At 35.2% G+C, this 12,102-nt stretch overlaps 1 protein-coding gene across 1 annotated transcript; it reads left to right on the top strand.

Annotated features, from left to right (window-relative positions):
• The first annotated feature begins 251 nt into the window (after positions 1 to 251).
• Positions 252 to 2,342, top strand: LOC132903675 (uncharacterized). Its single transcript, XM_060952468.1, has 2 exons — positions 252 to 695; positions 916 to 2,342. The coding sequence occupies exons 1-2, from the start codon at positions 459 to 461 to the stop codon at positions 2,185 to 2,187; spliced, it is 1,509 nt and encodes a 502-aa protein (XP_060808451.1). The 5' UTR covers positions 252 to 458; the 3' UTR covers positions 2,188 to 2,342.
• The last annotated feature ends 9,760 nt before the right edge of the window (positions 2,343 to 12,102 follow it).

Genomic DNA, 12,102 nt, shown 5'->3' with positions numbered 1-12,102 from the left:
ACGGTGATAAGTCGTTAGTTTCGTACAAAGCTAAATCAAATAAGGTTGTTTTTGTTTTATCTACTATTCACGATCAACCTATTATTAACGAAGATACAGGAAAACCAGAAATAATTCACTTTTACAATAGTACAAAGGGTGCGGTTGACACTGTGGATCAAATGTGTTCCAACATATGCGCGAACAGAAAAACTAAGAGATGGCCTATGTGCGTGTTTTATAACATGCTGAATCTGTCTGCAATGTCACCGATTCCCATAACCATATTCGAATGTTCCTGAACGCAGCCACTAATAATGTCATGTGTCAATGTCAATGAATGTCATGTCACAAGTTTTGAGTAGTCTTTGACTCTTTTGAGTTGAGAATACCCGTTACATTGATTTTGTTTCCACTGTGTAAACTGTGTTGTGTGTCTTTGTTTTTTGTTTGTTTGGAATACTTTTATCCAATTCGTAATGGATGACAACTTAATTGACGAACAAGATAATTCAGATCAAGAATCCTGTGTTGATAACGCAAGCACCCCACCTAAAAAGCGAAAAGTTGTTACGAGGAAAAAAAGGTCACAGAAGTACACACAATCTTGGGAAAATGAATTTTCTTGGCTGAGGAAAGACCCAGAAAATAATACAAATGCAAAATGCATAATTTGTGGTGTAATTTTTTCTATTTCATCAGCTGGAGTTGGACACGTACGTAAAACTGTTTATTACGATTTTAAGTCATGGAATGTTTAATTTGTTTTGTTTGTATTTGCGGTCGGTCGGTTGGTTTGGTTGTGTGAATATATGTCATTGCATTGAATTGGGCTTATTGTGGTGCTGGACTGGCAGTCATGTAATTGGACTTATTCATGTCGACGAAGATGTTTTGGTTAAGGTGCATGTAGCATGTAGATTATGTTTTTTTCAGATAAAACAGCATCAAGATACAAAACAACATAAAGCCAAAACTGAATTAAAAAGGACATCAGGAGTCCTACAAAAGTTTTTGACTCCACCTTCAACTTCAAAACCAGTATCTGAAAATGATAATGTTACAGCTGCTGAATTAGCTTTAACATTCCATACAGTTAAACATAATTTGTCGTATAATAGCATGGATTGTTCCGTTAAACTAGATAAAATAATATATAGTGACTCGAAAACCGCTACTAACATCAAATTAGCCAGGACTAAAATGGAAGCTCTGGTTACAGAAGTACTTGGACCTCATGCTCTTGAAAGTGTAGTTAATGATTTAAAAGATGAAAATATGTATTTCTGTCTGCAAACTGATGCATCTAATAAAAAAAACATCAAATTATTCCCTTTAGTAGTTCAATATTTCACTGTGGAAAAGGGAATACAAAACAAACTTTTAGATTTTTATGAAAATGCTAATGAGAGTGCTGATGGCATGTTTGCTGCTATAAAAAAATCTATGGATATGTATAATATCCCTTTTAATCGAGTATCTGGCCTTAGTGCAGATAACACAAATTCAAATTTTGGTGTGCATCACTCATTATACACTAACATGGCAGATGTAGTACCTGATATTGTTAAGGGTAATTGTCATGCACATATTGTGCACAACTGTGTGAAACATGGAATGGGTTTTCTAACTTATGATGTTGAAAATGTTATATTAAAAATATATAGCCATTTTTCTGTGTCAGCTTGTAGGAGAGAACAATTGAAAATGTTTGTTGCAATAGTTGAAGGAGACTTTCATGAGCTTAAGAGACATATTGGCACTAGATGGTTGTCATTACTACCTTGTATTGATACCATATTATTGAATTGGCATCCAATATGTGATTATTTTAAAAGTCTAGATGAGGATTGCTCTATGATAATTCAAAATCTGTTGATGTTAGGTCATAAAGATGTTTTAATTGAAATTTACTTACATTTTGCCAGCCATATTTTAAACATATTTAACAAAACTATTAAATCTCTGGAAGGTAACTCTGTTACAATAGTAGATGCTTTTGGTATAATGGATAATTTGAAAACTGAATTACTGCAAAGACAGAAAGACAACTATTATGGCTGTACAACAAAAAAGAAATTAAAAACTCTTGAACAATCATCACCCGACTTGTTTTGTAAGATTAACACTAATTTTTCATTGTGTATAGACAAATGTTTAAGTTATCTACAAAAATGGTTTGATTTTAGTAGTAGCTGTAATCACTAAATACAATATCTTTAAAAACTAATGTTGAATTTAATTATTTTGAAAAAATTATAGAAGGAAAACTTAATTTACAAAGACTGAACATAAACATGGACAGTTTATATTCAGAAGTGATCATTTTGAAACAACTCCAAGCCGAATTGTTTAATAATACAGAGTTTTTGCAAAAATCCACTTCAGAAAAATGGCAATTTATTTTTAAAAAATGTCCTGAAGAATTTAATTGTTTAAAAAAAATCATTAGCTATATACTCTCTGTTCCCGCCACTTCAGCATTTACTGAAAGAGTCTTTTCGGTCATGAATGTGAAGTGGCGAGAAGAGAGAAACAGAGCTTCATTAAAATTGAGCTCTTGATATATATAAATTTAGAGTTGGAATGTTTGGAGTCATACAATTTATTTAAAATCAATGAAAAACTGTTATGTGCGGCAAAAAGTACAAAAAAATACCTTTTTAAAAATACAAAATAAATAGTACTCCTTTTTGTAAGTCTGTACTCTTTATTTACCTCCTTTAAAATCAGATACACTCTATTTCTTCTAAAAAAAGTTGGCAACCCTAGGAAAATCCCTTAATTACTTCTAATAAAAATGTTGCTCCTGTACCCAGATTATCTATTAGGCTGCTTAAATTTGCACAATTTTTGCATCAGAATTCTGTCCCTGGTATCAAATCTGGTGGACTAAAACTCATGGGTAGGAACAAAGTTTCCATCGAATTTACAGATAGGGACTCTGCCAATTTATTTCTAGAAAATCCCTTAATCCCGACTAATAAATATACTGCATCTGTACCTAGATTCAATATCTCTCGCATGGGAGTTGTTAGAGACATCCCTACGGACTGGACCTTAAAGGAATTAATCGAAAATATTTCTGTTCCGCCCAACTGTGGTCAGGTAGTTATGGCCAGACGTCTTAACTCAAAATCTAAGTAACCAGACTCAATTTCCTGGTTCCCAACCACTATCTACCGTTGTCCTAACTTTCTGTGGGCATGTGCTCTCGCAGAGATTTTTGTTTTCACACCTCTCTTCGAGTATCCCTTTACCTCCTAACCACAATCTAATGCAGAAACTTTTGCAAATTCTGTCATTAGCAGCCAGTGCCATTCCAGACCTCAGGTGATTCGTGTCCTTCGGATGCTCAGGTATCATGTTTATGTCGGCCATTATTAGGAAGCGTACAGCATCTCTGATGCGCCGAGTGCGGCGCAGCACCAACAGCCTGGTGAAGACCGTAGCTGCTAGGCTGGACGTGGACTGCGCTCTCATGCAGCACTGGACTCGCATCCACCTAGCTAAGGACACCAAGTGCTCCCGTAATTTTAATATAGATGTACTAACATAGTTTGTAAGACACTCTGTTACTAACACTATATAGGTTTTTAAACCTGAAATAAATGATTTTTATTAATTTATTTTATTTTTATTCTGTGAGAATCCCCACCTAGCTACTGCCCCGTCCTGCTCTGAACATATCAGGCAAAAACAAATTAAAGTTCTCATGGCAAATGAAAACATCAGCTACTTTGAAGCAGAAACCAAAATTCCTCAGAGACGTTCGTTTTCACAAGTTGCGGCTACAGATACCCTCTGCTTTCTCCCAATACTACTCCTCCCAATATTTAGTCACCTCTCCTCAACGCCCACGAAACCCTCCCCACTCTTCACCCCCTAATCTATCTTCCTCATATAAAAAGATTATCACACTTTCCCCAAAATCTAGATCAGAGCTTGGGAAAATCTTATGACATTCAAGCTCTTAGAGAAATACTCGTAACATCAACTCCAAAATCTTACCTACCAAATGGTTATGCGTGTTCTTATCAACACCACACGACTTTCCTCCTACTTTATCTCTAAATAAAAAGCCTCTTGAAAGTAGTTCGGTCAAGGGGGAAGAATGATAAAATAGTCCTGGCTACGTCGCGACGGCAATGGAGCGGGGGCGGGGCGAGAAAAGAAGCGCGGGAAGCCGTCGACTGACTAAAACAAACTGATGTGAGCCTAGAAGCGGTTGCTCACGCCTATTTAGACTATATTGTTCGAGTAAGTTCGAGTAAGAGCGTTCTACGAGAGAGCACACTTGATAGATGGGAGGAGAGATAAAGGACGGGAGAAACGGCACCAGTTACGAAAATATTTTTTCCCACAGCCGCTTCAGCATACAAAGCGATGAAGAGAGTAGAAGCCTGCAGCCAAATTACACAAGTGCTCACGGGACACGGTGGTTTTGCTGAATACTTGCACAGATTCAAACGACTGAGCAGGCCATCGTGCCTGTGCGACCCTGACAAAGACGACACGGTAATACATCTACTGACTGACTGCCCCATTTTTGCTAGCAAAAGACTTGACATAGAATACACTCTGGATACAAAAATTACTAAAGACAATTTGCAGACAATAATAACCGGAAATAAATTTAACAAATTTTTAGATTACTGTGTGGAAATAGTCGATATTGTGAACAAAAGACATAGCAATAAATAATGATGGCACAATATTAGTACACATCATATTTTTATTTTAAACATAGGATAACAAAAAATAGGAATAAGATTAAAAACACATAATGTAAAATTAGTAATTAATTATTAGTAGAGTTTATTAGTGATTAAGAAATGTAATAAATAAAGGCAAGGCTCAAAGTTATTACCCATACCATGAGAGGAGAGTACAGTACGCGGGCATCCCAACCGCAAGAAAGTAGCATTAAAATAGTGTAAGATAGAATAAATACATAGACATTAGACGGGAGTCCCACCCGTACAAGGAATAAAAGATGATGAATGAACTAGATGGTATGAAGTATGGAAGTACGAGAGGCATGAAAGCGAGAACTTGAATGAAACAGGCTCAAAGTTAGTATAGGCTCCATTCTGTTGGAGGTTTCTGTATATTAAAAAAAAAAAAAAGCCCCCGAGAATTCTATTTATACCATATTGTACCCGTACCAATATCGCATAATGAAACTATCCCCTATATAATAACAATTGGATATTTGTACAATCCCATTTAAGCAAACTATCTATAGACTGTGAAAACTTAGAAACAATAGACATAAATGTAATAGGTACTGGAATGGTTAATATACCTATATATTGTAAAGCCTTTTGCAAATGTACTAAACTCCTTCCAAACTATAATGTATTAAATATAAGTGTGCCTGTAAACAGTGACCCCTGTTGTAATCTTTCTAAATTTAAAAAAGTAGCAGTAAATGTACCCAGAGCTTGCTGACGCACTTTGTAACTATGGCACTCATGCTCCCTCAACTAGAGGACGACCAAGCAACAGCTCTGTGGAGGAACCACAAGTAAGAAGAAAAGGAATGCGCAGCAAGATTTGCCTTCGATTGACGTTAGATACGATGACAAAGGCCAATTACAACAAAGGACTGATAAGCGAATGAAGTGCTTCCGGCGGGACTGTAAGCTTTTGAGCACCATCAAAAAGGCCGCTAGGTGGCGCAACATCAAGACAGTGCTCCGTGGAATTTTAATTTTTAAAATACTTAATGTTACTGAATTAGCCAAGTGACAATATAAATTTGATTATTAAACTGCAATAGCCAAGTGAGAGTGTTTGTGACACAAAATATTTTTCCATTGGATTGTGGAAATAATGGGAATTTCGGAATTTTGAATGAGTACATCATCTTTTTTTCCAGCGAAAATATTTTACTAATTTAAGCATATTTCCAATAGGTAGGAACAATGTTTCTATATAGAATTAACATATAGGGATACTGCCAACTTATTTCTTGAAAATCCCTTTATTCCTTCTAATAAAAATGTTGCACCTGTAAACAGATTATATATTAGGCTACCTAAATTTGCACAATTTTTGCATCAGAATTCTGTCCCTGATATCAAATCTGGTGGACTAAAACTCATGGGTAGGAACAAAGTTTTCATCGAATTTACAGATAGGGACTCTGCCAATTTATTTCTAGAAAATCCCTTAATCCCGACTAATAAATATACTGCATCTGTACCTAGATTCAATATCTCTCGCATGGGAGTTGTTAGGGACATCCCTACGGACTCGACCTTAGAGGAATTAATTGAAAATATTTCTGTTCCGCCCAACTGTGGTCAGGTAGTTATGGCCAGACGTCTCAACTCAAAATCTAAGAAACCAGACTCAATTTCCTGGTTCCCAACCACTATCGTTGTCCTAACTTTCTGTGGGCATGTGCTCTCGAAGAGATTTTTGTTTTCACACCTCTCTTCGAGTATTCCTTTACCTCCTTACCACAATCCAATGCAGAAACGGTTTAGGTTTTAAACGATTAGTGTCCTTCGGATGCTCAGGTATCATGTTTATTCTGTGAGAATCCCCACCTAGCTACTGCCCCGTCCTGCTCTGAACATATCAGGCAAAAACAAATTAAAGTTCTCATGGCAAATGAAAACATCAGCTACTTTGAAGCAGAAACCAAAACTCCTCAGAGACGTTCGTTTTCACAAGTTGCGGCTACAGATACCCTCATTATTTAGTATAAAATAGGGACTTGTTCATGAAACGTTACAGTTCGTCATTATTTTTTGTCATACGCAAAAGTTTGTTAATACTTACTCTCCACAAGGAGTGAATTTTCGTGCACCAGACGCGACTTAAGTCTCATATTGATTGATAATGATACAAATTATGTTGATTCTTTATCAAATTATATACGAAACAATTTCACCGAATCTTCAGAAGCAAACATAGGAAAAATCATTGCCAGTATTCAAAACTCTTTCATAACTCAGTTTCGACAACGCTATACTAAAGCGGGTCGAAAGAAAGATCAGTTTTTAAGTCAATACATCAGTTGGCTGGATGGTAAATTTACTGTGAAGCTAGAAGATCCTACATGCCGGACCGGATCGGGACCTTCGACATCAGCAGGAAAAAAGGGAAGGCCTTCTAAAACGTATGAAGATAGTTCAGAAAGTACAAAGAAACGTAAAAACAAGGAATTACTTGATACATGTGGGCCCGATTTTATATTGAACTCATACATACAAGGCTTAAGGTCTCAAGGCGAAGTAGAAGAAGCCTTCATTGTTGAAGTTTTACGAATGTTGCCGGCAGAAAAGAATAGTGAAATACGCAAGAGTCTTCTTAACGAACAGGTAACTGCTTATTCAAAAGAAGAAGCTCTCAGCATCTTCATAGAATTAAATCTGAGTAAATCACAGTATGAAAATATGAGGAATTGTTTGATCATAAAAAACTGCTTATTATTTCCTTCATACAAGTTGAGTCGTTGAAGCTAAACGGATGTGCTATCCGCTAGAATCGAGCATTGAAATAACAAACATCAAAGCAAATTAGATCACACTTCAGCTAGGCTTTTAAAAATTAGTGATGTTTATAAAGTTGGTTCAACTCACTTAACATTACTTTCCAAATGGGGCTGTGATGGATCAAGTGCACAAAGCGAATACAAACAAGTCCTGCCTGAAGAGAGTGATTTGATTTCAGACTCTAATTTATTTATATCATCCCCTGTGTCCCTGAGACTTATTGATACCAATACTAATAAAGTTTTGTGGTGTAATCCTGCTTCATCATCAGTCAGATTTTGCCGACCTATTTTGATAGAATTTTCAAAAGAGACTCCAGAGAAGACGAAACAAGTAGTCGATGAAATTAATGCTCAAATTTCAGCTCTAAGTCCTTCCCTAATCAATCATAATGGAGAAGGTATTGAAATAAAACACACGTTATTTTTAACTATGATTGACGGTAAAGTGGCTCAGGTTTTATCAGAAACTTTATCGAGTGCTGTATGTACCATTTGCGGTGCAAGACCAACAGAGATGAACAATTTAGAAAAAGTTCAAAACAAACCTGTCGACGAAGCTTCTTATCAATATGGACTTTCAACTTTGCATTGTTGGATCAGATTTATGGAACTTATTTTACACTTATCTTACAATTTAGGATTTGCAAAATGGTCGGCCACAACTATAAGAGAACAAAAATATACTAAAGCACTCATTCATCGTCGGGCGCTGAGCGAAGTGGACGTGTTCTTAATCATTTTATAAACATCTTTATACAATTTTCAACTTTTCTACATTGTTATAAAGCATATTTTCGATTACGGTAATTAACCAGTGACTAGTGAGCGACAAGGACAACGCATAGCACAACGACGCATTGACTGCGATCTGCAACTACTTAAAAATATAGTATACGCAAGAAAAAGAGATGCCACTGCAACGTTCACCAACTATGGGAACTTACTCATCACATCCCAACTTGAGTTTCGATGAGGATGACGTTAACGTGAGGGTAAACTCGAGGAAAAGAAAAAACCCTGAAAAAGAGTCATTTGAAAATTTTTGTTCTGAGATGAAAACCAGTTTCCAAATCTTTCAATCAAACCAGGACAAAAAATATGAAAGCTTGTTAAAAGCAATAGAAGCCTTAACCTCCCAAAATACTAAATTAATTGAAAGTAACAGTGAGATTGAAAATAAATTACAGCAAAATATTAATCAACAGAGCGAGCTAAGAAACAAAATTTCTAATCTGGAAATTGAATGTGCTGATGCTCACAGTAAAATTGATGTACTGGAAGATCAAGTAGAACAACTTCAAAGATACCAGGTGAAAAATACCGTTGAAGTCAGGAATGTGCCAAAGGAAGAAACCGAAGATTTGAAGCATATAGCTTCGATGTTGATGAATGCTGTAAATAGTGGGATATCTGAGGCTTCGGTCCGTGAAATTTATCGTAGAGGTAAGGCCAATGCGCCAATAATCATTGAATTTGAAAACATGGCTCAAAAAAACCAGCTTTTAAAATCTGTTAAAAATTATAATAAAATGAATAAAGATAATAAGTTGAATAGTAATGACCTAGGAATAAAAACTATCGTAACACCTGTTTATGTGTCAGAGAAACTGACACCGAAAACAAAGCTGCTCCTGGCTGCAGCCAAACAGATAGTAAAGGAAGGCTTATTTAAATACTGCTGGATTTCAAGAGGAATCGTATTACTGAGAAAAAATGATGACGAAACCCCAATACGTATTGATAAACTTACGGATTTGGAAAAACTCAAATGTTGCCCCAGGTCAGATTGACTAAATAAAACTAATTATGCAATAAAAGTCACACTGCATGAGATTGCTTCTATATATATAAGATTTTTGTACATTTCATTTTGTTATTTTAGATTATTTTGTATACCAGTAAACATAATGATATATTTCGTATATATTAATATTATTCTAATCAGTATCTATCTTATCAGTATTTTTCAGAATTTATATATATGTGTATCTTACTGTGTTAATATATTAATATCTATAATATGCGCTAAAATAGATGACCCTGCTTTAGGTATTCTGAATGTAATTCTTGACTGGAGGTTGGAGACGCCTAATTACTTACTGTTAATTTATAAATATTATAAATATAAACAATATGATAGTCAATGATATGCAACAAGTTAACACTGACATTGATGTTAATGTCAATGTTGGTGAGGCGTTTCTGATTGATGAAGTCAATGGTTGCAAAGACTTATTTAGTCAATCTAATGGCAACTTAAATGTTATTATTCAGAATATTCGAAGCATAGATCGTAATTTCAATGATTTCGCACTTCATCTTGCAAGACTAAATATAAATTTTGATCTGATTATCTTGACGGAGTGTTGGCTCCCACACTTGAGCAATATTCCTGGTATGAATGATTATGTTTGTCATTCAACAAAAAACCACATTAACCAGAGTAGTGGAGTAGTAGTATATGTCAATGAAAATTTGCATGTTAAAACTTATGAGCCTGAGTTTATGGATGCCGATTGTCTGGTTATTGAGATTAATAATCAACAGGCAATAATAGCTATCTATAGGTCCCCATCAGTTTATGATATAGACTCGTTCAAAAACTCACTAGATAAAGTTTTGCGTCAACTTAAACATTTTAAAAATATTATAGTGACTGGGGACATAAATTTGGACATAAAAGAGGGAAATATAGACACGAGAACTCCAGATTATCTGAATCGGTTATCAATGCATGGTCTTTTGCCTAGCCATATGTTTCCAACTCGGGAATCAAAATGCTATGATCATTCATTTATTAAGATGGGGAATACAGCTACTACACTGGTTTGCAACTCTACTATTACTGATCACTGCTCTGTTTTATTATCGATAAATAGTCCACCTTCGGTCAATACAGCAAATAAAACTATTTCTAAAATTGATTATAACAAGGTCATAAATCATCTAAAAAACTGGGATTGGTCAGGCTTTTATTCAAATACAGATCCTGAAGAAATTATAAATGTATTTTTGAAAATATTAACGGATACTATAGAAAATTGCTCGGTAACACAGAAAATAAACAATAGACTAAATAATAGGAAACCGTGGATGACACCAGGCCTAATCAGATGTGTTAGGTGGAGAGACAAGTTGCACGCAAATCTTAGAAAGGACCCTAATAACATTTCTTTACAAATATCTTACAGAAGGTACAGGAATTATTGTAACCGATTACTACATAACATTAAAACAGATTACGAAAAATCAGAAATTCATAAACATAGAAACAATATAAAAAATACTTGGAATACTATTAGCCAAATATGTAATATCACCTCTAAATCTAAAACACCCCTTGAACTATTAAATATTGAAAATACTCCAATAGCCTCCGTAAATATAGTAAATGAACATTTTGCTGATACTGGAAAATCTCTTGCGACTAAAATATTGACTAGAATTGGCAAAACTGAGAATGAGTTAGTTGATAAACTTAGGAAAAGGTCTGGACCAATGAACTCCCTCACTCTCTTACCAACCGATGAGTATGAAATAAGAAAAATAATTAATTCTTTGAAAACCACCTCGTCAACTGGCTGGGATAGGGTGTCTTCTAAACTTATAAAAGACTGTGCGGACTATTTAGCGGAGCCAATAGCGTATCTATGCAATTTGTGTTTCTCAAAAGGTATCTTTCCTAAGGCGCTGAAGAAATCCATAGTCATACCTGTGTTCAAGTCAGGGAATAGAGATAGTGTCAATAATTATAGGCCGATTTCGCTTCTTCCAGTGATTGCTAAAATACTTGAAAAGGCTATTAACTCACGGCTAAAAAGTTTTCTTGACGCTAACAGTTTCTTTTCTTCAAATCAATATGGTTTCAGGGAGGGATTGTCAACTTCTAATGCTATTGAAGATCTAGTTCATAATGTCACTTACAATTTAGATAAAAAGAACAAATGCTTAGGCGTATTCCTGGACTTTGCGAAGGCATTTGACACTGTCTCTATTCCTTTGCTATTACGAAAACTAGAATGCGCAGGGGTACGTGGGATTACGTTGGAACTTTTTAAGTCTTACCTCTGTGACCGGACTCAATGCGTGAAAATAAATGGTGTGATCAGTGAATCTGTAAACATTAACTTTGGGGTACCGCAAGGTTCGGTGCTAGGGCCTACTCTATTTTTGATATATTTAAACGATTTTAGTAAAATCGCCCTGAATAATTCTAAAATAATATCCTTCGCTGATGACACTGTTCTCTTGTTTAATGCGCCTACTTGGAAGGAGGTCCACAAAGCGACTGAAGATGGTCTAAGGATTGTCATGGAATGGCTTGATACCAACTTGCTTACACTTAACTGCGAAAAGACAAAATATATTACTTTTAGTATGAATGCTAGTGGACAACCGACTGGACTAAATATTAAATTACACACAGATACATGTTTTAATAATGAGTTCTGTGATTGTTATAGTTTAATGTCAGTACCATATATTAAATACCTAGGTATAATGATTGACCGTAACTTAAACTGGAAACACCAAATTGAAGTACTCAGTAATAGGGTAAGAAAACTAATATGCATAGTAAAAAAAATAAGGCACATACGTAAATATAATAA

The sequence above is a fragment of the Amyelois transitella genome, chromosome 28, assembly GCF_032362555.1.
Source record: "Amyelois transitella isolate CPQ chromosome 28, ilAmyTran1.1, whole genome shotgun sequence".
In the NCBI taxonomy this organism is placed as follows: Eukaryota; Metazoa; Arthropoda; class Insecta; order Lepidoptera; family Pyralidae; genus Amyelois; species Amyelois transitella.
The sequence above is the reverse complement of the archived record's forward strand: the minus strand, read 5'-3'. Positions and strand labels throughout refer to the sequence as shown.